This window comes from Barbus barbus, assembly GCF_936440315.1.
Source record: "Barbus barbus genome assembly, chromosome: 43".
Taxonomy (NCBI): domain Eukaryota; kingdom Metazoa; phylum Chordata; class Actinopteri; order Cypriniformes; family Cyprinidae; genus Barbus; species Barbus barbus.
The window spans coordinates 23,902,929-23,930,768 of NC_136721.1; the positions used below are offsets into that span (position 1 = coordinate 23,902,929).

At 35.4% G+C, this 27,840-nt stretch overlaps 1 protein-coding gene across 2 annotated transcripts; it reads right to left on the reverse strand.

Annotated features, from left to right (window-relative positions):
• LOC306862088 (SHC-transforming protein 3-like) lies at positions 1–27,814 on the reverse strand. 2 transcript variants are annotated; one of them, XM_079404717.1, is made up of 13 exons: positions 27,685–27,814; positions 25,489–25,625; positions 15,178–15,248; positions 12,767–12,830; positions 10,485–10,604; positions 10,347–10,400; positions 7,665–7,716; positions 5,306–5,435; positions 5,086–5,233; positions 3,897–3,951; positions 3,579–3,770; positions 2,445–2,749; positions 1–1,113 (listed from the first exon to the last, which is right to left on the reverse strand). In XM_079404717.1, exons 2-13 carry the CDS (start codon positions 25,519–25,521, stop codon positions 985–987), a joined length of 1,353 nt encoding a protein of 450 aa, XP_079260843.1. In that variant the 5' UTR covers positions 25,522–25,625; positions 27,685–27,814; the 3' UTR covers positions 1–984. The 2 variants fall into 2 exon arrangements, with proteins under 2 accessions (XP_079260843.1, XP_079260842.1); XM_079404716.1 differs by lacking the exons at positions 25,489–25,625; positions 27,685–27,814 and adding an exon at positions 21,298–23,241.
• Between the last annotated feature and the right edge of the window lie 26 nt (positions 27,815–27,840).

Consider the following 27,840-nt stretch of genomic DNA (forward strand, 5'->3'; position numbering starts at 1 on the left):
GATTGTGCTATTCATTTAGAATGGTTTAATTGAAAATAATCATCAGAAGAAGAATCATAATACCAGTGTGTGTGTGTGTGTGTGAAGCCCACAGTCAAACCATGAAAGTCAGAACCGATAGAAACATCCAAGGTATAAAGTAAAGGCCCGAGCCGAGCGACTACACACCTCTGACACGTTTAAAGAAGGAGCTAAACTCAAGGAATACTGGGAAAGCATAAATATTTTACATTGTGAGCACACAAAAGCACCTCCGCCGGGGCTCTGGATGCTACCAACAATGACCACAAGTACAATTAAGGTTTTAAGTCATGCGGGTGCCACAGGTTTCAACGTCATAGAAAAGTGAAGGTACTTTAAAGCCGTGTGCGTGCGTGTGTGTGTGTGTGCGTGTGTGTGTGTGTGTGTGTGTGTGTGTGTGTGTGTGTGTTCGTGCAGCATGTCGGAGTGTGATTTCTGTTAAAGCAAACACATTCACGTCATCTTCCCTCTGAAAAGCAGTGAAGCTACCAAATGATCTCGCACACTAGCTGCAGTGAAGGACCAACTCCTAAAATAGGTCGATATAAACAGCTTTGTTTTTCATTTACGTTTTCTCAAATATTAGTTTTCCTTCTAAGTTATCTCTTACCAACGAACATGAAAATCCGGTTGTGCTTGATAGACAAAACTAAAACTTTTTTATTCTAAAATACTCTTTATCTAGTTTTCGTCGCATCCCTCTTGGAGACCGAGTTCGTCCAAACTCCCGTTTCGAGCGAAAATCCACCGCCGTCTTCTTCAAAAATAGAGATTCTCAACCAGCGCAATAAAATAACTGTGTCAGTTCTAGAAATCGGCTTTCGGTGAGAGCGCCGTCCCGCGTCGTCACAGTCAAGCAGTCGGACAAGCGTCACGTGTTCTCCGACGGAGATCAGTCATCTGAGCGTGTTTGTTTTCGTGAAAGAGCGGCGCCGTGAGCCTCCTGCAGGATTTCAGCTGTCGTCACTGTTTTCTTTCCACCGGCTGCTTCAAACACAGTTCGCTTCCCGCCGACACGATCGGGAGGTTGTTGTCACGGTGATGGCCAATCAGGTGGCTTATGCTCTCGAATATGTGATCTTTCGTCCGGACCTTGAGGAGACAGATTTGATTTGAAAGTTTAAGCACACGCGACAGAAAGATGCGTGCATATACACTACTGTTTAAAAAGATTTTCTTTTTGAAAGAAATTAAGACTTTTATTCAGTAAGGATGCATTCAATTGATCAAAAGTGACGTTAAAGAATTTTTAAAAGATTCCTATTTTAAATAAATGCTTTTGAACGTTCTATTCATCAAAGAATCCTGAAAAACGCATCACATTTTCCACAAAAATACGAAGCGGCACAACAGTGATATTAATAAGAAATGGTCATTGAGCACAGAGTTTTTTTTTTTTTTTTGTTAAAGTTATAGTAATTTTGTAATGTTTTATTAGGGTTTTTATGTCTTTATAGTTTTAAACTAAATGAAAATGACAACTAGCTGAGATAATAATCATTATTTAATCATTTTCAGTTTAATTTGAGTTACTGATAATAAACCATTTTGAGCAGCAAATCAGCATATTCATGTGTCATGTGACTAAAGACTGGAGTAATGATGCTGAAAATTCAGCTTTGATCACAGAAATAAATTTGATTTTACAATATATTCATATAGAAAACACTTACTTTAATTTGCAATAATATTTCACAATATTACTGTTTTTACTGTATTTTTGATCAAATAAACGCAGCTTTGGTGAGCAGAAGAGACTTCTTTCAAAAATATGAAAATAATCTTTCTGACCCCAAATTTGAGGCAACTACAACGGAGTTCAAAAGTCCATATTAGAAATTTTGTACTTCATTCATTCAAACCTGGAACTAAACATTTTGAAATGTTTAAATAAAATGATCTATTTCAGATTCTGCAGTATCTCTACGTGACTAATCAAATGCGTGTCACTGATCATGTGACTCTGTACAGACACAGATGTGACTTTGTTAGATCTTCTTTTCCACTGAAGCTCAAGATGCTCTTTGCAACATCTCAAATCATGCTGGAGAACATGATCAAGTTTCTCAAATTCATGTTCAACTTTTCACTCCACTTGTTTTACTTTAAACTACAAAAGAACCTAAAATAGAAGCATTTTCTCAAGAGTTTGAATCCCACTATATTTACTTCAATACACTGCAAAAAAAGCTTTCAAAACAAAGATAAAAACTGGAGTACATTTTACAAGAAAATACTATTTCAGTCTTTCTACTTCAAAATTTCATTACATGCAATTTCTGAGTTAAAAACTGTTTCTACACTATGTTTAAGAAATACTACATATATAAATTTTCCAGCCCAGTCTCATTAATAAAAAGACACTCTCAAGTCAATGAAAACAGCTACAGAGTCTGGTGTGTATGGGTGAAGGTGGCTCTCACCGTTCCCTCCGGATCGACCAGCAGCAGGTGTTTGGCCAGGCCGTTGTGCATCCCCGTCAGGACGTACGAGCCCGGGTTTGTGGTGCTCTTCCGCACCAGGAAGTCTCCGTCATGGAGCAGCAGTTTCTCGGCCTGGCGGCGGCTCATCTCTCCGTGGTACCACATCTGGTCCTCCAGCTCCTCCTGAGCTCTCAGGGCGGCCGCGCGCATCAGGAGAGGACTGGAGTTATCCACGGACGCCGCTTTATGCAGTTCTGAGGCTGAAGGAGCCGGAGTCTGGGTCATGATGGCGTCCTCAAACGGCTCTGATGGCACGAGAAAACAATGTGCTGATTGCTTATATCATTGCAAAATTTAACTATATCATCGCCCAGCTCTTCATATGCAGTTGGTTGTTTGGTGTTTCAATGCTATGCCAGCTTCCCTGGTTATTTTCATTTGTGAGGAAAAAGTTGAAATACTATAAATAAATTATCGAACACTTTTGAGGAAAAGTATGTTATAGGTTTTTTAATTGTACTTTTAGAGAACTTAAACCAGCACAATTTAATAAAACATGTTTAAGAGATTGATATAAAGTTAATGATTATATTGATATAAAGATATAATGTCCATCCACATACAAAGAGTTTATATGCTAAATGCGACTATGAGGTGTGAAGGTATTAAGATGTTATAAATATTAACATCATAATGAAAATGCATATTGTGTAAAACGCTAAATAAAACTTTTTTTTGACTAAATTAAAGTGCTTTTGTCATTTTTTCCTCACATTTATGAACTTTCTAGAGTAAAACTGCTGACAATGAAGTGATAGTCAGAAGTTATTTAATATTCAAATGAAGGGTGGGATTTTGGACCAATGAGATTTGACTGTGGGCGGAGCTAAAACAGAAACAAAAGCAAAATGTTCAGCTGGACAAAATGTCTTGGAAAAGATTGTATATATTTTTTGGTTGCTTCATCACAATGTGTGTATTTAACTGTTTAAGCACAATAAAAGTAAAACAAAGTTGAACTTGCAGATTGAAACCAACTGCATTTTTACGCACCACCTATAGATGGCGCTGTAAAACAGGTACATTATATAGTCCTACAGCAGTGTTAGGAATGAACTGCCTCTAAACACCTACTCATGTCAAAGAGGTCCTTCCTCGGGCTGTCTTTAGCTGTCCCGCTCGTGCCCGATTCAGACAGCATCTCTGACTCTCCCTGGAGGGCGGCCAACTGCGTGTCAATGTGCTGCGTGTTCACATACGTGGGCACTTCTCCTGCCTTAGGGGCTTGACCTTTGACCTCAGGGAGACTGTATATGTCACAGGACCCTATACGAAAGGCACAGACAGAAAGATGTTGATATTTTGAAGAATTGTTGTTTGCATTGACATGAGATGTTTTGGGCGATCTGTCCATCTAAATGTGAAAACGGAGAAAAGAAAGGGGAACTGTACCTTGTTGGATGAACATGGGTCGGCCCTGGTAGTACGTCTGGTCGACTCCAGCGGTCTGTGTGGACAGCAGTAAACAACATGTGAGTCATCAACAACAGTAATGAAACACCTCCTCATCATCACTGACCTGATATACACTGACAGACAGGAAACAGAGTCCATACTACAGGAAGTCATCTAAATGAATCATTTAATGCCTCAGTTTAAAATACTGTATCTAAAATTAAAATCACGCTATTAATGTCAACATTTATACAAGCTGTTAAGGAGTAGATCATGCAGAATGTTTTTAAACTAACACTGTACTGATAACTAACTTAAGAAATGTTCTTATGTTATATCATTTTTCTTACTTTTTATTATTTTAAATTAATTATATATGTTGGGATGGGAAAATTGGAATTGTTCTTTTTTGTGTTGTTTCAACATGATAAATAAATAAATATTATTTTTAAATATATGATTTATTTTAATCATTATATACATTGTGGGAAAGTTGTTTTGTGTTGTTTGTTTCGATACTGTAACAAAATATAATATTAATCTCTCATTTTAATTTAATTCTTATATATATTGGAGTGGGAAAGGTGTTTGTTTCAATATTATATCAAAACATAATATTTACATTTATCGTTCATTTAATTATTATATGTTGGATGAGAAAATTGGGATTGTTCTGTATTTTGTGTTGTTCATTTTAATATAACAAAATGTTATATAATATGCAATATATTATATATTATTTTGCAGTATTTTGTGTTGTTTTTTTAATATTAAAACAAAATATAATGTAATATTTATTTATTTAATTTAGAATTTAGAAATTTTTTTTACACACATGTATGAGTGGAAAAATTGGAATTGTGTTGCATTTTGTGTTTTCATTATAAGAAAATGCAATATTTTATATATAATATGCAATGATTATTTTAATTTATACTGTATGTTGGGGTGGAAATATTGTAATTGTTCAGTTTTGTTTGTTTGTGTTATTAGTTTTGAGATTATACCAAATATAATAAAAATACAATTGTAATAATAATAGCACAATCTTTACTATCATTATTTACCAAAAACCTAACGTTGACAGAAACACATGAGTTCCAGCATTTGCAGAAGCAGCTGAGCTGGAGTGATTATCGATCAGTGGTCGGGTTACTTCATGAGTGTGGGTGGGTGATTAGCAGACCTGGTTGCTGTCTTGCGTCTGATTGGTCAATCTAGCATCAATGAATCCTCCTGGTGGCGGCATCTTTCCGGGAATGCTGTTGTAGTAGTGATGATCGCCAGACTCCTCTCCTTCCTCGGTCCACGGGGGCTCATCTGTACTCATAACCCTAAAAACAGGACACAATGAGAGGCAGAAGTGGTCTCATATCAGAATCCTGAAGGTGTAAATGAGGACTCACCTGTCGTGCATGGACGAGGGTTTGCTGGACGGACACTGCAAATAGAGCTGAAAGCGCAGGTCAAACGCCTGACCGATCGTACTGATCACATCCTGAGCCAGACCGTCAGAGCACTCCAGAATATGACATGCTAGAAAACACAGGACACGTCAGGATCAAGCTAACAAAACCTGTCCACGTCATATTTCAATCCAAAATCAAAACACAGAAGAAAATTTTAGGAATTGTCATGATTAATATAATTAAGCACATTTAACCTCTAAGTTCTCATTACTGTGGAAATATGATAATAGGTTTTTAAAATTTTAAAGGTTTTGTACATTGTGGTACTATTTATATATTTCTATACATAAAATATATATTTTACTGCAGTGTTAGTTAGTATTATTACAATACTATTAAAGTCTTTATTCATTTTTAAAAATGTTTTTTTATATTTCCTGTTTTTAATTGTAAATAAATTGTTTGTAATTTTGTTGTTTTTTGTCATTTTTTTAGTTTATTAAATAGATTTTATTAAATTTATTTTAGTAAATCAAGTTAAACTACCTGCTAGTGCAACAAAAGCTGAAATAAAATAATTATTTTATTTCAGGTTATTTCAAGTAACGTTGTATGTGGTTATAATTTTAGTTAACTATAATAATCCTGTTTTACAGCCTTTAATTTATGCTCATTTAAATTAAAATTTAATTTGTGTTGTAATTTCCTACCATAAATATATCAAAACTTCATTTTTGATTAGTAATATGCATTGCTAAAGACTTCATTTGGACAACTTTAAAGGCGATTTTTTTCAATATTTAGATTTTTTTCCTCCCTCAGATTCCAGATTTTCAAATAGCTGTATCTCGGCCAAATATTGTCCTAACAAAACATACATCAATGGTTTTGTGGTCCAGGGTCACATATATTAAGAAATATGAAATTTTGCATAAGGAAAATTAAGTCTATTTCTTTAAATAAAATGTAATTAATTTAATTTCTTTTAATTTTAGGGTGAACTGTGACTTGAACATATTTTCATAAGATTTTCAAAATACATGAAACAAAAGTGCAGCATCAATAAATCTGACATGCAGGTACACAAACATAAGACACGCACGCATGCTGAAGTATTAGATATCAGCAAATGGGGAACGGATGCCGATTTGCTGACTCACTCGCTATAAAGTGTTCATTATGAGATCTTTCCTCTGACAACATCAAAAATGCATTAGAAAGCACAGCGAGAGTTTTAAAACGTGGCCTCTGCGCTGAAAGGAAGTTAAAATATCCATGAAATGAAAAGAGGCGGAGATACAACAGCCACAGAAATGGATTTTTTGATGCTAAATGCAGCTGTGGTGGACTGATCAATCACGCTTGTTTGTGAATGCGTGTTACAGGATGGCCCAGCGTGGTAAACACAGTGAAATGGCCCTCAGGAGCCATAGCTAAAACTGTGGTTGACCAACAAGAACATCATCCACCAAAAACATGTAATGTAATGTTATGGTTAGTTCTGCAGAGAAATGAGTTACAGGCCCTGTAATGTTTTCATAGTCACTGTGTTAGTCTCTTGAAGGAATAGTTCACCCAAAACTATTCTGTTTGCAGTGAATGGGTGCCGTCAGAATGAGAGTCCAAACAGCTGATAAAAACATCACAATAATCCACACCACTCCAGTCCATCAGTTAATGTCTTGTAAAGAGAAAAGCTGCATGTTTGTAAGAAACAAATCCATCATTAAGGCGTTTTTAACTTCAAACTGTTGTTTTTGACTAAAATACAAGTTCTCTATCCATAATATTGCTTTCTTCAGTGAAAAAGTCATCTCGTCTGAATCAGGAGAGATATCTGCACAGATCAAGCTCTGTTTACAAGCAAAAACAGTCCAGAACAGTTCTACACAAATACGTGTGGATTTTGATGTGAGAGACAACAGGAGATGGACTTTTTCACTGGAGGAAGCATTATTGTTCATTATGGACTCGTATTTTGGCCAAAGTGAAGTTAAAAAGGCAAGGCAAGGCAAAGTTTGGACTGGAGTGGTGTGGGTTACTTGTGGATTACTGTGATGTTTTTATCAGCTGTTTGGACTCTTATTCTGACGGCACCCATTCACTTCAGAGGATCCAATGGTGAGCAAGTGATGCGATACTACATTTCTCCAAATCTGATGAAGAAACAAACTCATTTACATCTTGTATGGCCTGTGGGTGAGGACATATTAGCAAATGTTCATTTTTGGGTGAACTATTCATTTAAGAAGTCAACCTAAGAAAGGATTACTTATAGTTAGAATGTATTTTAACATCCCAAAAATGACACACAAATCATCAGAGCATGCAGCAGAGGAAAAGACAGGAGTAATACCTCTCCGGTTAACAGGATCTTTCGCCACATAAGCGACATAATCCGTCGTGTCCTGTTGACAGAAGACAAAGAATGATTTAAAGCTAAACTGAGCTAATTCCACTTCTACGTGCTTTTATGAGCATGTTTCTTTAAAGCTGTCATATAATGGCAAACAGGATATTTCTTGCTCTTTTGAAATGAGTTTGATGTATTACGTAGTTTGAAATGAACAACTCATCCTCTTTTTTGTTGAAACTGGACTACAAAAATGACTCATTTGTCAACGGTCATGATGACATCACATCTATGAGCTCATTAACATATGACCATCCATACTTTAATATTGAAAGACCAGAACATGTCATGATTATGACATTTACACAAAAAACGGACTCATTCATGAAATCACAATCAAAACAATAATGACTAACATATGAAATTGTCATTATGGCGCCATCACCTCTATGAGCTCATTAACATATGACCGCCCACATTTACACATTAAAAGCCCAGAACATGATGATGTCATGATTTACAGTGCCCTCTACTAATATTGGCACCCTTGGTAAATATGAGCAAAGGCGGATGTGAAAACAAATCTTTTAATCTTTTATTTAAAAAAAATAATTCTAACCTTTCATTGAAGTAAAACAATTGAAAGAGTGGTGTCTCATTATGAAATAATGTTTCATTTCCAATGCATGTTGGCCACAATTATTGGCACCCCTAGAAATTTACATTTTTTTGCACACCAGGGTGACTAGGAGCATGAAATTGTCCAGCCATGACTTCCATGTTTCACAGGATTATAAATATGAGGAACACAAGGGCCAAATTCCCTTAATCATCCATCACAAGGAGTAAAACCTGTTTTACATAGTTCTGATGTGGAGAACAAGATTGTCGAGCTTCACAAAATACATGAAATTATTGAAAATCTTGGGGTCAGAAAGCCTAAAAAATATCAAACAGCCCCTACATCAACACATGTTGTTGGGGAGGGTTTCAGGAAAAATCCTCCTCGCTTATCCAAAAACAAAAACTCCAGCATATTCAGTTGTCAGGCACAACTGGAACTTCAAAATGGACTGATTTCTATGGTCAGATGAAACTAAAAAAGATGGGTTTGGAGAACACAGGGATAAAAAGTACCCCATGTGTACAATGAAATATACTGCTGTATTTTTGATGTTGTGGGCCTGTTTTTCTGCTGGAGGTCCTGGACATGGATTCTATCAAATACCAACAGATAAAAAATCAAAAAGTGACTGCCTCTGTTAGAAATCTTATAATGGGCCATGTTTAGATGTTCCATCAGGACAATGATCCAAAACAAACATCAAAATCAACACAAAAATGTGTCACTGAGCACAAAATTAAGCTTCTGCCATGGCTGTCTCAGTTCCCTGACCTGAACCCTACAGGAAATGAGTGGCGCGAACTGAAGAGAAGCAGCACCAACATGGAGCTGTGAATCTGAAAGATCTGGAGAGATTCTGGATGAAGGAATGGTCTCTGATCAAAATCATCGAAAATTACAGGAGAAAACTCGGTTTTCGCGGTTATCTTGGGAAAAGGACTTTGCAATAATTGGGTGCCAATAATTGTGGCCAACGTGAGCTAGAGAAAAACATTTATTTCATAATGAGATTTTCCCCCCACTTTCCATAGTTTTACTTCAATGACAGGTTAGAATTTTTTGAATGAAAGATCAAAAGGATAAACAACGCAGATTTATTGCCAAAGCTGCCTTTGCTCATATTTACCAAGGGTGCCAATATGTGGAGGGCACTGTACATTAACATACTAATAATATACACATATTGTCATACATAATGTCATGATTATGAAATTACACCTATGAGCTCAACATCATATGACCACCCAAATTTACACATTACAAACAGCAAAAATTACTAATTTGTGAAAATAAGATGATTATGACATCACATCTATGAGCTCATTAACATATGACCGCCCACAAAAATAGTAAAAATGACTAATTCATGATTATGACCATACAACTATGAGGTCATTAAATATTAAATACTAAAAAAAGACCAATTCAAGAAATTATCATGATTATGACATGAGAACTATGATCTCATTAACATGACTGCCTACATTTACATTTTAAAAACTGCAAAAAGGCTTCAGCCTACACCTTTTTCAGGTTAATATGTAAAATTACGTATAAGTATATGGAATAGTGTATGAGGACTTGAATAAATCTACTGAACTGAACTGAATTACTAATTTGTGAAACTGTCATGATTGTGGTGTCACACATATGAGCTCATTAGCATATGACCAACCATATTTACATATAAACATCTATTTAAAATTCAGCAACCTGATAATAAAAACAAGTATGCAGAAACTAGCCAATAATAAAGTCATTTATGAACACAAGCCTTAAAGGGACAGTAGCTTATTTAGTGAAAATAGTGGTGGTAAATAATCGCTAAAAGCTAACATGCACTGCTTTTTGTGTAAAAAACATTACAAATAAGATAAAATACCACTAAAACATATTTTTTATGGCCCCGTCCTCTATTAATAGAAACACTAAAGTTGTTCAACTGGATATGGCATTAAACAGCTTGGTTTTTCGGAGCGCTCTGAGATTTGCCATGAAGTGTGGTGAGACTGAACGTCAGCTGAAGAATGAATCACGGGTGTGATGTTGTAAAGCCTTACCGGATCTCCACCGGAGGCAAAGGATATGGACTGCATGTGATGATTGGCGATTATCTGTGGAAACAGGAAGGAGCATCATTCATCTGCAATAGAACACTGCATCCTGAGAATGAGAGAGGAGAGTGTGTGTTTCTGGACCTGTTTGGAGTCCGGTGTCATCAGGTTTAAACTGCTGGTGGAGATGTTGAGGTTGATACTCATACCAGCAAACTGCAGGTTACTCTTGCCCAGAATACTGGAGAGGAGTTTCGAGGGAGGCTAAACGAGACCAACACAGGCTCATGTTTTCATCTTCAGCGTTTTTTAATTGCTTCTTAACTTCTTATATGTAATAAAGTTTGCAATATTTGATGATTGTTTATTTCTTAGACCGCTTGATAATTATTTGTTCTGCATCGACATTGTAGCTTCATCCACACAAAATCATGTTCCACAAATTAAGATGAAATATGTTCTAAATGACTTGTGTAATTTTTTTTTACCAAATTTCACTAATTCTTATTATATTATTGCAGTACTGTTATTTTAGTTATTTTTTTGTTCGTCATCGAATTGTAGCTTCATCCACAGTGAAATCTCCAAAATCAATCCAAAATCATGGTCCGCAAATAAAGATGAAATGTGTTATAAAAATAATTTAGCAATTTTATTTTCTAGTATTTTTAATATTTTATGTAATATTTTGTTAATTCTTATTATAATGATGTTTAATTTGTAGTATTGTCATTTTATTTATTATTTATTTTACAAATTTTGCGCCTGCATATGTCCATTGAATACTAGCTTCATCTTACTGGTCCAAAATCATGTTCCACAAATATAGATTGAACATGTTCTAAATTATTTTATTTTCATTATACTGAGATTTCATTTGTAGTATTATTATTTTAATTTATTTTACTAATTTATTTATCTGTAAACGTTTTGTCAATTAAAATGCAGTGTTTTGCCAAACACACTAAAATTAAACTGAAATTCAATTCAAATCATTCCAGTCAGTCTTCATTCATATAACAAAATGGAAGAACATTCATAAAATAAAAATCACGCATGCAATGCATCATTCTGTGTTTGTTTGCTAAATCGATACAATGTTGCGTCATTAAATCGGGACATACGGCATGGCATGGCACGCTTTAAAGCTTTCCTATAATCCACAAGCACACGTCCCTTCCCACGGCTGCAAACGTGCATCACACACACACACACACGCAGCAGGAGGGCTGATTACTGCTGCTCAGTACAGAATGAGTCACCGTGCTAACAGTATGCCCACACACACACACACACTGCAGCACACCATTTCTCTTTCTCCAGCCTTTATTTGATCTCTAACCATCTTCATCTCACTCCAAACCTTCTGATGCTCCTCTTTTAGTCTATTCCTTATTTATTCCTCCTTTTCCATCTTATACTTCTCCATCTGCATCAATAACCTCCACCTCTGACCCCTTTCCTGTTGTCATGTGCAATAATCTATAACGCTCTCTCTGCTCGTCTCTGGTGTTTTTTAATTAAATTCAATGTAATTCAATTTGCTTAATTCACATTGTTGTCTTAATAAACGGTCAATTTTCATGGAAAATAATAATTGCTCAGGCTAAGACAAATCTGCAGACTTTTTCACATTTTCTGTGCTGATTTGTTAGGGAAAATATGCAGAAGTAAAAATGGTCAAATGTATGAGATCAGAGTACTACACTCTTACTGGTAGCTGAGAGCGATGTTATTTTAGTATCATTGCTATGCCATTATAGTTTTTATTGATATTTGTGAGGTATTTTCATAATTTTTATTAAAGTTTTAGTAAATTTGTAATCATTTTATTTTCAGTTTTAGGTTTAGTTATTTTAGAGTCAAACGAAACAAAAATGAGCAATGTTGGCTTGGCATCTAGCTGAAATAAAATAAATAAATAATTTTATTTTAAATCATTTAAGGAATTTTATATTAAGATTAAATATATTCTGAATAATTTCATTTTATATTTTAATATTTTATTAAGTCTTACTATATTTATATTTAATTTGTAGCACTGTTATTTTTATTTATTTCACTAATTTTTGTCCACAGTGAAATGTCACCGGCCCAAAATCATGTTCCTCAAATAAAGATTAAGTATGTTCTGAATAATTATTTTATTCTGCAACTATAAGTATATAATTTTATATTAATGTTAATTTTATTTCAAGGCTTAAAGCATTACCAAATTAGCCAAAATGCTTAATAACAAAGGCACCGAATCATCTCATAAAATCATACTTGTGCAGTTTTTGGTTTCCAAGTTGGAAGTCCAACTTTACAAAGCTTTCTATACTTTAAGACTTTTTCAAAGCTAGATGCATTGCAATATAACAAGTTTATGTTCAAACGCATTTATTATTTGCTTTAAGATAATTGCACACATTCTCTGACTGTACCTTTCTCTTGCGCAGAGCTCCTTTGGTACCAGGGACGGCTTCACACACCAGACTGATCGCCTCCCTGCCGAGAGAAATTACAAAAATATGAAGACATGAGTAATTCTGAAGTACAGAGCGAGCAAACTGTCAAGATGCTGAGTGAAAACAGTGGCACTGCAGCGGCATTCTGGAAACACAGCAAAACTCTTCAGTCTGGGATACATTTGATCAGTTTCTGTGAATCTGGCCCAAAGATCGTAGCATATGAATCTAAAATGTTTTACTGTTCATGATGATATCCAGAGAACAGGGTTGCCGAAGGTTGATATTAATAAATATAAACAATTACATAAATATACTAATACTATACACAAAATATAAAAGTATAAAATATTATATAAATGGAATTAAGAAAAATTAGTGCAGATCATTATATTTTTCATATACATATATATTGCGGCCAAAATTATTAGAACACTAGTATTTTCAGCAGCTAAAAATGGTTTTAAGTCAGTTATTTCTATCTTTTGCTGTAGTGTGTCAGAAGGAAATATATACATACATATATAGTGAAAAGAAAATAAAGTATATTTTACACTGTGACTTCCTTTTCATAGCAATAAAGCACACCTTCCCTATCTTCTTTTCATGTTTTTAGGCAATTCTCATCTCACTAATGCTGATTTTCATTAAACGCTCATTACTGCAGTAGATTATTTAAGTAAGCATAAATGCAATGCAACCAATTCTACCATACTGTATAAATATATTTTTTTTATAGTACTGTAATAATATTGGGAATTAAAAAAAAATTACAGTAATGAAAAATGTAATTAAAATAATTTTACAATGAAATAAATAAGAATGCTCCTAAAAGCAGGATAAAATATAATTCCTTATTTTTTTCTGGACATGTTCTTGACAGATTCTTGACACATTGATTATGATTGACTTTTAATGTTTTTCACAATAAATAAAAACTATGTCTGAGGTGTAATATAGATAAACCTGTTGATCATTCAACGTTCAAGCTCAGTTTCTGGACCCGGAGAGAGCAGTCGGGAATGGCTGGTGTGTTCCTGTGAACACTACAGCAGGAAGTCAGGCAGAAAAGAGGATATGACATGACATCTCCAGCACTGCTAATGCTAGCAGCCCACACAGCCCAGCGTTCAATAAACAAGCGGCGTCCGCTGGGACCCGATCTGCTGCCTCTACACTGATGTTACGCAATGACTCATCAGCACACATTCACATCTCATGCGCTCGTTTTAGCAACAATAAATGAGTGTTTGGCTGCGGATTCAAATCAAGAAAAAACATAAAAGTGCCATGAAAGAGCCGATAGCAGTCATGTAACGCCACACGGGGCCATGTGATAACTGTGATGTAACCTAAAGCAACTAAAAAGCAGTGTACAAAAGCCATTAACTGTGATTTAGCAGCAAAACAACAGACAAACAGAAATATTTAGAAATATATAAACATAAGAGAAACATATAATAGAGAAAACAACATCTGAATCACACTCGATTCCAATGAACGATTGGAAAGTCATTCACAGTTAGTTCACAAAAATAAGTAACCGAATCACGTCCTTAGGCTGTTTTATAGTCACAAAAAACAAACAAACAAATAAATAAAAATAAATTAATACAAATTAAATGTAAATAAATATAAATACAAATTTCTGTGCCCTTTTTATTTTATATAATTTTATTAAAAAATAAAATAAACAAATAAACAAACAAAATTATCTGTCCCCTTTTTGTAAATGTTTTTCATTTTAATTAATTTTATTTAATAATAAATAGTTAGAAATTAGAAATGGTTAAATAAAATAAAAACCTAGGAAAATTAGGGCAGATAATTAAATGTTTTTCTTTTGTGATTATTAATAATATTAATCTATATTTGCACTCAGATTTGGTAAAACAGTAATTTTATCCAAATTTTACAGTTTTTTATATTAAATATATTTAGCAACAGACTAAATACACTACACTACTATTTCTTTTCATTTCTTTAAAATGTAATAATAATATACATAATAATTTGTAAACATAAAATAATAAATCATTTAAAATTTTGATAAAAATAATTAAAATATATGCCTAAAATAATAAATAACTTTACATTTAGATAAGATATTTTCATTTATTTCACTAACAGTGGAAACTTTATAAATAATCTTTTTTCGGATTAGATGGAAAGCATAAGTGAATCCCAATTCACATAAAACTAAACAGTAATTTGAAATTCACAATACATTAAAATGTTACCAAATTAACCATTATGATGGGAAGTGTGCATCTGTGCATGCTATTTCAGCTAATATTACCCACAGTTCCTTGCACAAAATAAAATGTAAACGTTTGTGACTGTTTTATATGTTTTAATTTGTAGAAAGACAGAGAGAGTTTTAGTACCGTGTGATTTGTGATCGTGTGGTGAAGTCCAGGGATCTCATGGACCGGAGAACTTCAATGCAGCCCAAATACTGAAAAAGAAGGGCAGAAATGTGATTAGAAAGCTCATAATCAGCTTTTCTTCAAAACTAGATATTGTTATTGCTCATTGTGATAAAAAACAGTCCAACAACAGTGTTAAACACACACATACAAACACACACCACCTCTGAATAAATGTCACACAACCACATACAAAACACACTGACACACCGGTTAAGCTCACATACATGCAGACAGACGATTAAACATTTCTTCTGAAAAACAACAAAGCAATTCTAAATCATAGCGTGTAATTTCAGGTGTGATTTGGTCTAAACCACAGTATTATCATGTCTGATCTGATCAAATGTCTTCACATAAACTCACTTTTGAGTGGATGGATGTTGTTATTTGTTTTATTTCAGTGTAACATTGAGTGCCATTTATGCCAAAATAAATAAAAATGATTAACTACAAAAGCAAAAAAAAAAAAAAAAAAAACATTTTGACACTGAAAAAAAAATCAGTTTTAAGGATTAATCTTGTATTCTTAAATTAAAAAAAAAAAAAAAAATCAAAACACTTACCCTACATGAACTATATAAGAAAATATTAATTAAAATAATAAAAAAATATATAAAAATAAAAATGATTAATTACAATTCATCTCATATTATTTAATCTATAAAAGGCTCAAAATCCTAACCCTTCTTCATGAACTTAAGTATTAATCACAATAAATAAAATAAAAATATTAAATAAACTACAAAAGCCAAAAAAGGACACTGAAAAAATTACATGCTTCAGCTTTAAAGATTATTCTCATATTATTTAATCTATAAAAGGCTCAAACCCTAACCCTAAATGAACCAAATAAGAAAGTATTCAAGTAAATAAATTAAATAGAAATAAAAAAATTTACCACAAATGCAAAAAAAAAAAAAAAGGAAAAAAAATGAATGATTCATCTCATATTCTTTTATTATTTAATCTATCCACGTTGTTCTTCCCGTAAAAACGGGCGCGGCCAATTGTAAATTCTATGGGTCTGGCTTCCGGTCTCATTCGCTTCCAGCTATTTTTAGCTGTACAAAATCGCTCGTTTTGCTGCTTGATACTGCAAATTGGTGTCTTACCATATTATTTTAATTACCGTTTACTGCACATTGTAATTCTTCCCGTTATTTCCCTACAGCAGCTAATTAACAGGAAGTCTCACCCATAGGCTTACTTCCGCATTGAAGAATAAGGTGGATAAAAAGCTCAAAATCCTACCCTACATGAACTATATATATAAGAAAGTATTAAATATTAAAGTAATAAATAAAATAAAATAAAGACATTGAAAAAATGTATGCTCCATCTTAAAGGATTCATCTCATATTTTTAAATCTCAAACTCAAAACCTTAATCCTACATGAACTATATATGAATTTCTTGAATAAAAGTCAATAAAATATAATAAAGTGAAAAATTATTTTAAAAATACATGCTTGAACATGATTCATCTCATATTTTTTAATCTTAAATTCTAAATCCTTCAAATAAAATCCATAAAAATACAAAAATCCTTATAGAAAAACAGCCAGCAGAAAACACACTTGTATGTCAGCTGCGCATTAAAACCAAGCTACGCATGAGGCGTCCCTGGAGAACAGGGCCGATGACATCATCCATAACCTGTGACATCACACATCAACACATCTCTGCTTTATTTAGCCTCTCACCTCACTGATCTCTCAATGCTGCATGACTCACTCATTCAGAGCCTCACTACAACTTTCCTTGACTAAATGAATGAGTCACCTGCAGTAACCCACCTGAGGACCGATGAACCCACCGTCCGCGTCACATGCTTCCAAGAACACTGCAAATGCTGATTAGTTAAGTTTACTCGAGTGCTTTATGGAAAATTATCTCCTCATTGCCTCGTTTTTATTGCACAAATTAACTCTGGTGTACGACTCAAAGCGCAGAAAGGAAACGAGGCCGGAAGCAAACGGTGAGTCACTGCTATGTTTCGGCAAATAGTATTTGGCTGAAAACAATGACGGAGACTTTGAGCTTATTGACTGATTGTATTAGACAAAATAAAATTTGTTTCTGTGTGCCGGCATTATGTAACAAATGTGAAATGACAGAAAAGTAAATAATTTAATATATATTTATACATTTTAACATTAAATGTATCTTGCAATATTTTTTGACCCCTATAGCTTTTCAGCAACATACAGTAAAATGTCAAGTTAATAAAATGTCAAGTTAATCAAAACAAAGTAAAATGGCCAGAAAAGTAAATAATTTAAATAAATGACAGAAAAGTAAAATAATTTAATATAGGTTTTAACATTATACATATTTTAAAACAGTATTTTTTTTAACGTATGGGTTTGTTTAATACTTTTTTTTCATGTTTTTTTTTCATCGCTACTAAATATAGCATAATATTAAGATAATCAAAGTCCCTAGTAAAAAAAAAAGCCATAATTTATTTAAAATACATTTATTTCATAGTAAGTATACTTCAAATCCATTTACATATTTATTGACATATCACTTAAGACTTACTGATATAAAATTATAATTAAACTTTATTTAGAATATTTATCTTTTGCACAATGCACATTTCCTAATATTAACATAATTTGTGCTTTAATATCACTATTAATAAGGATTGTATGATCTCTGTATAATATCAGTGTTTAATGCAAAATATTTAAAGTGTACATGAAATATACTTGCAATAGTTACACTTTATCAATATCAAATATACTTAAGTATATTTCAGCACTACCTCCGCACAATTAAATGCATTAAGCACAAAATTAGTTGTTCCAATTTAGCAGACTTTAAGTTTACCAGTTTAGTATAATAAAAGTACAATTGCAGGGTATTTAAACATGTAGATGTATTTGTAGCATACTTAGCACAATATAAATGTATTTTAAATACATTTTAGTATTTTTATTATTAGGGGTATAATGACCATAAAATATATATTTTTTAAATGTATTACACCTATAGCTTTTCAGACAATAAAATGCCAAGATAATCAAGGACAGTACAACCAGTTTAAATACGTGACAGAAAATTTAATTAATATATATTGTAACATTAAATATATATTTTGCAATATTTTATTTTTTCTATTTTTTTCATGTTTTGTAACTGCAAAAATGTCAATGCAAAATGTCATGACAATCAAAGACAGTCAAAGGATAAGAAACTTAAATAAATGACTAAAACTAAGGCCCAAAACTCTACAAAAGTATGAAAATGCAAAGGTTTTTCAAGCTAATTTTCTCATGCCGTCGTGTTTTGAAATATATAAGTACATGTTGTATTTTCAGCAATGCCAACAGAGGGCTTTTACATAAACTGCCTTCTACAATCAGTTTCTGCGCTCAGATACTGTCAGTAGTTAAACAGCTGACATAATGCTATACACAAAATAACAGCAATTTACTTAACATTCAAATTCACACTTGAGAACGACAACGGATCTTAAATGTCAACTACACAGAACAGCACAAAACACGCATAGATAAATTGGCTCACTACGCTGTCAAAAATGTGCTACATATTCACAATACATATGTAGTTATTGCTTTTAATAAAAAAATAGTATATATTAAGTGTACAGATTTTCACTTAAACCTAATCAAGCAAGGGCTGGATCTAATGTCTGTGGTCTGTCTGAACACTGGTCGCGTGTGTTTGAAAAGCAGTCAATGTCAGCAGCTGTCCTTTTAGTGAAATGGAGCATAGTGTGTGTGTGTGTGTGTGTGTTCATGCACAGGGTCACTCAATAAGTGAACTGTAAAGAATGACACATATTCAGCCCTGCAAACGGACGCCAGAGGGGTTTAGTATTAGCTGCTAACTTTTATCAACTAACTCTTACCAAAACACATCAAACTCAAACAAGGAGCTAGATATACCGCCCTTTTCTTTCTCCGTCACTCTCTGTACGTTAAATGCTTAGAGAGACCTTCGTCACAGATAATAAAACGCATCAATTTAGTTCCCATCCATTGCATGCCGGTTTGCACGATCTAATTCATACGTGTTGGCTTGCCTCTACAGCAACTGACTATTCAGAAGAAAAAAAAAAGCTAGAAGGGAATAATGTGTGATTCATGCTGCACGAATCCGAGTCAACTTTAGCTCAATGGGGCCGTGAACATGCTTATATGATTGTAAACACTCTAGACGATATGCTTAAAATACATGATACTGCAATATCTGGGGTCAATGCTCAATATACATTGTCTGTTATACAAATATGTTCGTTCAACGGAACTAAAATGCACTTATTAAAGCACAAACTTCTCAAAAATGTCCGCAAACGACCCTAAAAGGAAACAATGATGTTGGTATTTATATAGCACATGTATAGAAGACAAATGTACATGCACAACAGAGTTTAAGCATTTTCTGGAAATCCTTAATGAACCACATATACATATATATATATATATATATTTATGCATTTAAATCAAATGCACAGAAAGCAGGTGCTACATGCATGCTAAACATGGCATACAAGCACATATTTGCACGAATCAAAGCTGATCTTTTGACTGTTGAAGTTATCATGTTTGTCTTTGCATATAGATGTGGACAAGAATAACTGCTCTGTCCTGCACACGTCATGATCCCCGGAGACGATACAGTAACAGAACTGTAGCCGGAACAACATCCCCCTGGTCTGGTAACCGGTCGCCGTGGTTACGTGATTTGCATGCACTTCCCTTTTGATGTGATAAACTTGCAGTTAATTTGAATAGATCAAATCTGCAGAGGTAAAAAATAAGTGGTCGCACGGACAACTGAACCACTATGTCTGTGATATTTAAGGAAAGCAGAGAATATATCGCAATAACAATGTACATAGAGAAGATGGATAACTGAACTTTTTTTATATTACAAGGGCAGTCAAAGTCTCTGAAATACACATGCGTATAAGGCTGTGTTATGGTAAAAACATGCTATACTGTATATAATGAATTATATAAAGCTATGTTGCAAAGCTATGGTTGTACAGGACTGTTTTATTTTATTTACATAAAACATCGACACTGTTATTGAACTGAATAATGATACTGTTATCTTCTTTAGAGCTGCTTTACAGCCATTTTACTAATTTTACAACATTCTAACATTATTTTCCTGTTTATTAATGTGAAGCAGTTTATAAAGCGCTACAGAAATGTGATTTGATTTTAATGAGGAATATGAAAAATGTATATTGAGACAAGTTTGATCATTGTCATACTTGCAACTTTCCACATTAAAGTTAACTGATGTTTTGTTTTAGTATCACTGAGATACTATTCATATTTCAAATTAGTTATTATTTTAAAATTTGTCTGTTTTTGTTTTAATTTTAGTTAGTTTTAGTAATTTAGTTGTGTGTTTTTGCCATATTTATTTTTTTATGTGTCTATATAGTTTTTTTTGGTCATTTTTATTTTATATTAGTTATTATCATATAGCTTATATTGGTTTTTATTTCAGTTTTATTTTTTGTAGTACATCAAGGTAAACTAAATGAAAATGTGGTGTCAATTTTTACAAAAACATTTTTTTAAGTTTAATCTTTTATTTCGAATAATGTTTGGTTATGGTACTATAATAACCCTAGATGAATCACAGGTGCTTATGATATTGATTTCACTTTTTTGTCTTTAACTCAAGCGTTCCAAAATATCAAATACTGGTTATGCATAATCATCCTTTTGATTGGTTTCTATCAAGTTCCAACAAAGAAAACAAATCCAATGAGATGAAGCATCTTCACTTGTTCTCAATTTGGTTGTTTATTCAAACAAACATGATTTAACTGTAATACAAAATCCAATTCGCCTCATACCGCCCACCTCCACATGCATGTAAGACTCAAAGGAAACAGACGGCAAGTAAACATGGTACTGTATGTGGCGGAACATTCTGTGCTTTTATGGTCACTTGTGAACATAATGGTGCCGTTTCGAGTCACTGGCGACCTGCATTATTCCAAATCGTACACATAATCCCTCTGTACTGGTACATGGATGGAAAACAACAAGGGAAACGCAGAAGACATTTGGATCTTACCTTAACAACGTACGTCACTCCAGGTCCGGAAATCTTTTCGCTGGAGTGCAGCCATCCACGAGAAGGCTTATTCACCAGCCCGCCACAGCCCGTGGCACCCGTCCTTCCCAGGCCCCAGCCCTCTCCGCCGGGCTGAGACTCTTCCATCCTGCCCTTCTTCCCCGAGCTGGCCGAGCTGGGCTCCAGCGGTGCGTGAGGCGCTCCAGAGGCCGCAGGGAGGGCAGACGAGCCTCCTGTCGCTCCTCCCTGGAGCTTGGACACGGCCAGGTCCTTGACGGCGGACGGCAGGCCCTTGATGCCAAGCAGTCCGGAGGAGTTGGTGAATTTGAGGTTGGAGACTTTGTTGATGAGGGTGCACAAGGTGCCGGACTCTTCGGCGGGGTCAGGTGGCAAGACCTCGGCTGGTGGGGCGTACGGAGGGTCGCCCACGGGCGGCGACGGCGGGACGGCCGAGACCTTGGCGTTCATGGAGAGACCGTGCAGAAGATCATCGACGGATGTCACTGACTCATTCCGGAATCGGTTGTATTTAGCACGGTGAAGCATTCCCCTCGGTGTGCCAGCCTACACGCGAACGGACACATCCAACTCCCAGCTGACCGTCCACTTCTTTAGCATGCTGGAGCCGACAAAGCGTCCTCGAGGGTTCGAAGAAAGGGAGCGTGTGACCGTCAGGAAAATCCGACACCGTGCAGCAGCAGCAGCTCGGGGACCAAAAATAAACCACAAAACGCGGAATCCATGGAGACAGAGGACGACAAGAGAGAAAAGCAGCGAGAGGTCGCTCCTCTACAGAGATAGAGGGCCAGAGATGGCAGAGAGAGAGAGACAGAGCTCTAGTGAAGAGATGTCTCTCTCTCCCCCCGCATCCTGGCAGATCCCTGAACATGCATGACTCACTCTGAGAGAGAGAGAGAGAGAGAGAGAGAGAGGGGAGAGAGAGAGAGAGAGAGAGAGAGACCCTTCTCAACAAAAGACTCACTCAACACTGCAGAGAACTTTCCGTTACAAAAAAACTCCCACTTACAGCTCGGTAGAACCAATCAATTCTCAAAATTCGCCCCTGTCCGTAGGAACACCTCTTGCTTTGATTCAGTCCAGATAAACAGAACGGAAAAGATGTGATAAACAGATCACTGTAGTGAAATCCGAGCTCAGTCAGAATGAACTAGAATCAAAATCAGTCCACTGACATAATGCTTAAACCACATTGGAGTACCGTGCGTGTTGTTGGATCACATGTACGCCACACAGAATGAAACTTGAGTTGCCATGCATGGCGATCGCTAATTTTCCGCACATGCAATCGCAGTTTTACTTGAATTCAGAAGCAAGGCGCTCTACTGAAAAGGTGTGCTGTATGACCTGCCATTGATTGAGAAGTGATAATCTACCAAAATTACATGAAATATTTGAAAGCGTTCACCTTTCGCCTGCGACCGCATCAATCTGGTTGGTTATACCTCGCTTATGCAGTTTAAAACATGCTCGAATTTAAACCACAAGACAGATACGGCTTTATCTCTTTGTTCGTTCCATTCGTTTTTCCTTACGTACTACGAAACGTAAGCATAAATCCATCCACGCCAGCACTCGAATATCCCCCCCTACAGAAGGCAAAACAAGCTGAGCTTTGCTCCTCAATGAGCTTTGTTGAATAATTAAACATCCCTTTCAAACACACAACGTCAAGATTTGATCTCACTAAAACGCCATCCGGATTCGGCGGGGATACGACCGTAAATAGTGATGTCAGATCTCCCGGCCCCATTAAAAAGCAGCCGACGGGATGAAGCCTGTGACATTAAGGCAGCAAAAAAACAGCCATTCATGTAAAATGTCCAGAAGAGCTCGTGACAGGGAAGCGGCAGTCATTCACAAGCTTCCTGTACCGCTGCGGCTAACGCACTGCAGTCCCTCCCAGCGTCTCACTTTCCTGCCTGCCTGCAAATTGAAAAAAAAGAAGAAAAGACAGAGTGAGAGAGAGAGCGAGAGAGCAAGGGTTTGTCTTCTCTGCTGAGACAAAGCGTTAAAAGTGCTCCTCGCTTGTTGGATGCGGAAAAGAGATGCTGAGGAGAGGAAGAGAGGATGCTGGGCAAAAATGATTCGGGCTGGCTGTGAATGGAAAGGCAGACGGGCATACCAACGTTTCTGTGAATGAAGTCAGGCCTCGGCAGCTTTCTGCACGGCAATCCCTCGGGATGGATCCCGACTGCCCAATCAGGGAAGAGCAGGATGACTCATTCAGGGTAGGCTGGCTGAATAGTGGGGCAAACCACTTGAAGCACAGGTGATGGGAGAAACCATTCTCACCCGACAGCACTGCGTACTGCTGGCTGCATCGCTTCTAAACTCCTGAAAGCACGCAACCCGCTTCTAAAACATGTCTTGGCGAGATGCATGGCCCTTTTTCAGAAGAGAACAGCGATGCTCAATTGCACTGTCTGATAAACGGGCCCCTCCTGAGTGCACATTTTGCACATTCATATGAATGAAGGCTGATCAAAGAACACAGACTGAACTGAATTGACTGAATCATAAGATGCGGCCGGCACAGCTGAGCCGTTTGCTTGCAGTATGTTGATCTGAAAATTAAAAACAGGCAGCAAAAACAAATAAAAAGAACTAGATTTGTGCATTTCTTGAGTGAAATTTCAGTGGTGATTCTTGGTGCAAAAGTCACCACCAGGATGCAAGGGTGCTATGAGTGGTTGCTATACAGTTGCTAAGGTGTTCTGAATGTTTTTATTGTAATGCTATGCAGTTGGAAGGATATTAATTGCTATGCACTTGCTAAGGTGTTCTGGGTGATATTTTTGTAATGCTATGTGGTTGCTAGGGTGTTCTGAGTGGTTTTTATTGTGATGCTGTGCAGTTGCTATGGTATTAGGATGATTGCCAGAAAGTTTATACGCAATTGCCAAAGTGTTCCAAGTGTTTTTATTGTTTCTTAGCTGTTACGAGTTGTTTTTATTGTAATGATATGCAGTTGGTAGAATATTGGTTGCTATGCAGTTGCTAAGATGTTCTAAGTGATATTTACTGTGATGCTATGCAGCTGCGAGGGTATTTGGACAGTTACAAGAATGTTGCTGTGTGGTTGCTAAGGCATTACAGTGGTTGTCAGAATGTGTATATGCAGTTGCTATGGTGTTGAGTGATATTTATTGTGATGCTACACAGTTCCTAGGGTATTTGGATAGTTACAAGAATGTTGCTATGTGGTTGCTAGGGTGTTCTGGGTGGTTTTTAACTGTTGCTAGGGTGTTCTGCATGGTTTTTATTGTGATGTTGTTCTGTTGCTAGGGTACTAGGATGGTATCCATGATGTTGCTGTGCAGTTGCTAAGGTGTTCTAAGTGGTTTTTATTTGTTGTTAAGGTGTTCTGTGTTTTTTTTACTGTGATGCTGTGCAGTTGCTAGGGTAATAGAATGGTTGTCAGAAGGTTTATTTGCGGGTGCTAAGGTGTTTTGAGTGGCTTTTATTGTAATGCTATGCAGCTGATAGGGTATTGGTTGCTATGCAGCTGCTAAGGTGTTCTGGGTGATATTTATTGTGATGCTTGGGTATTCAGATAGTTACAAGAATGTTTCTTGCAACTATCCGGTGTTCTGCGTGTTTTTAATGTGATACTGTGCAGTTGCTATGGTATTTGGATGGTTACCAGAATGTTGCTATGTGGTTGCTAAGATGTTCTGAGTGTTTTTTATTGTGATGCTGTTGCTAGGGTATTAGGATGGTTGCCAAAATGTTGCTATTTGGTTGCTATGGTGTTTTTGGGTTTCCACTGTTGAGTGTGGTTGCTAGAGGGTGTCTTACTGGTTTGGTTTATTCTTCATTGTAAATCTTTGTTTTTTTCACCTGTTTTATTGTCTAGCAGATGAAAAATCCAAAAATCTATGACATTGTAAAACTTGCAACGTATGTTTTAAAGTCAACATGAAATGGTATTCGCAACCCATTTTATTTCTCATTTTGCCATAATCTGATTTATTTAAGGAAATTTAAGAAAATTTTGAATTCAAGCTTTAAAACTAGCCTTTACATACCAGAATGAAGGCACATAAAAGATTTATTGGAATAACATGCACTAATAAAAAAAAAAAACAATAAATAAAGTTAACAGGGTCAAATTACATCACACTGACTTTTAAAATTCAATATATTCAATATAAAAATCTGATCAATAACCTTCAATAATGAATAAGCTTCAGTGGTGCGCATCTGGATCAGGATTTCTCTGTCTCTATGAACACTACAGCTCTTCGCAGGCAGTTTACTCACCGTGGAAAAGAGTTTATCAGGTTCATCTTCCTTTCATAATACACCTAAAACAAGAAAAACACAGAAAATCTGTTACTAACATATAAGAAATCAAACTGTTTCACTGTAAATGTATGTATTACACATTATGCACTCTATATGTGTATATTTATAAGCATAGAGTAGAGTTAGTGGGTGGCGGACTATGTGTGTGTGTATGTGTGTGTGTGATTTTCATAGTCGTGACTGAAGTGTGTCGGGTTCACTCCTACACACATGCTCATTAAAACAGCAGGAAGTATAGAAACAGAGCGAGAGAGAGAGAGAGAGACAGACAGAGAAATAACACAGAAGTCTTTCCTTTTCAAAGTCCAAAAATCACATCACATGATCACATGTCTGTTGGGACACATATGAGGTAGGACTGCACAATTATGACAAAAATCATAATTGCCAATTATTCCCTTTAAATTGTAATTGCGATTATTAATTACGATTATCACAATTTACATTGAATGACGTTATATCATTGTTTGAAGCAACTGCATGCCATATTTTTAGATGAAAATAAGCTGAAAAAACAAAAAACGTATTGCTTTTTTACTAAGCCTCAAATACGAACTATACAGTGGATTGGTTTCTTCTTTAAATAAAAAAGTAAAAATAATATGCATGGTATTATAATGCTATACTTAAACTAAAACAATTATAAATACCCTTAAGATAAAAAATCAACATCTTAAGCATGCAGAATAACATAAGTGGATATTGAACGACTAATTGCCGCTTTGAACGATAACATCATTTTGGCATCCGTAATTGTAATCATGATTAGAAATTTGATTAATTGTGCAGCCGTAATATGAGGTATGTCACTCTTAAATGGCAGGCTAAAACAAGACGAATTTTATTCCAGTGACTAATAGTGAGGTTGAGCGCCCTAAAAGCATTTGTTTAACTAAACAGCAGATTTACAATAGACTATTTTTGTGATGTGGAACTTAAGGACCCTAAAAGATTTGAATGAATGTCTACAAACAGTATAAAACATGTAAATACAGAAGAAAGAAGTAATATCCACAACATATAGATTACATTTCATTGCAACACTGCATTTAGCAGAGTAAACGTTCCAACTGCATCCAGACACATGCGGTAAGAGAGAGAGATGCTGCCTACAGGAACCTTTACTGTAACCATAGTTTCAAAGACAGCATAGCAACAGGAATGAGGTGAGGGGGACGGCTTTAATGATTGGCAGCTCACATCCGGCGGATGCCATTGGCTGCTGCCAGTGAGTGTTTTCCGCTGTAGCACGGCATATTCGAGTGTGTACACTACATGCGTTTGCAGGAAGATGGAATTCAGGTGTTACTAGGATACCACTACATAAGATCAACATTTGTTTTCGTGCAAACAATCTATGATGCAAAAACCCGAGGATGAGTCACTATAATTGACTCATGAACAATATTGATTGTGATGGCTCGTGTTTTTAAATTCTGATGCATTTAGGAGCATGAAGATGAAGTATTATGCATCAGTTCACATCTCAAACAAATGCACATTTAATGTGTAAATCTTTTGGTAGTTTAGTAGTTTGAGTTTATTCAGGTACTTGACATAAGATTTTTGGTTAAGGAAAGTGGACAGTGTTCATTCTCACCCATTTAAATTACCATTTTGTCTTTTTGAAGCTAAAATGACTGATTATTATTTTATTGTATTTAATTTTTGACAGAATAATGTGTAAAAGTTTTTCTTGTGCGTTCATAAAAACTGCTTGAATAATATAACATCAGAAATTGTTGTTAGAAAGTTTTAAGTGAATGAATGACGCAATTTTGTTTATTTGTTTTCCTCCACGAATTAATGCATTTCATAAGATTTTATTTATTTATTTTAGTTTTGGAAAAATTCTTTGTGTGAAAACGTCAAGCACTGACAAAGTTTCATGTAATAAAAATGAAACGTTCTAATCATTAAAAAATAAAAAGCTAAAATCAAATCAAACATTGTTTTCTTTTTAAAGGGTTAACGTCACTAAGCTCTCAAACGATGAGCAAACCGTCGAGCATGGATCAAAACAGCACGACAATGCAGTAGTAATATTTCACACTTTACCTTGAGCAGGTTTCTGAGGCAAAAATGCATTATTTTGATATTTACAGACGCATATTTTTAATAATTTTCACTTTCTATTTGACACGCGACTCGTCGCTGACCGGTTTCCACAGCAACCGCGCTTTCCTCCGCCCCCGCCCTCCCGACGTGCTCACG

What these genes read in the sequence shown, in the direction of transcription:
- LOC306862088 (XM_079404716.1), bottom strand. Translation starts at nt 21,843, where the DNA reads ATGCTTCACCGTGCTAAATACAACCGATTCCGGAATGAGTCAGTGACA. An exon ending in GAGCTCTGCGCAAGAGAAAG is followed by an intron (nt 10,605 to 12,766) that starts GTACAGTCAGAG and finishes GGTCTCGTTTAG; the next exon opens with CCTCCCTCGAAACTCCTCTC. An exon ending in CCCTCGTCCATGCACGACAG is followed by an intron (nt 5,234 to 5,305) that starts GTGAGTCCTCAT and finishes TCCTGTTTTTAG; the next exon opens with GGTTATGAGTACAGATGAGC.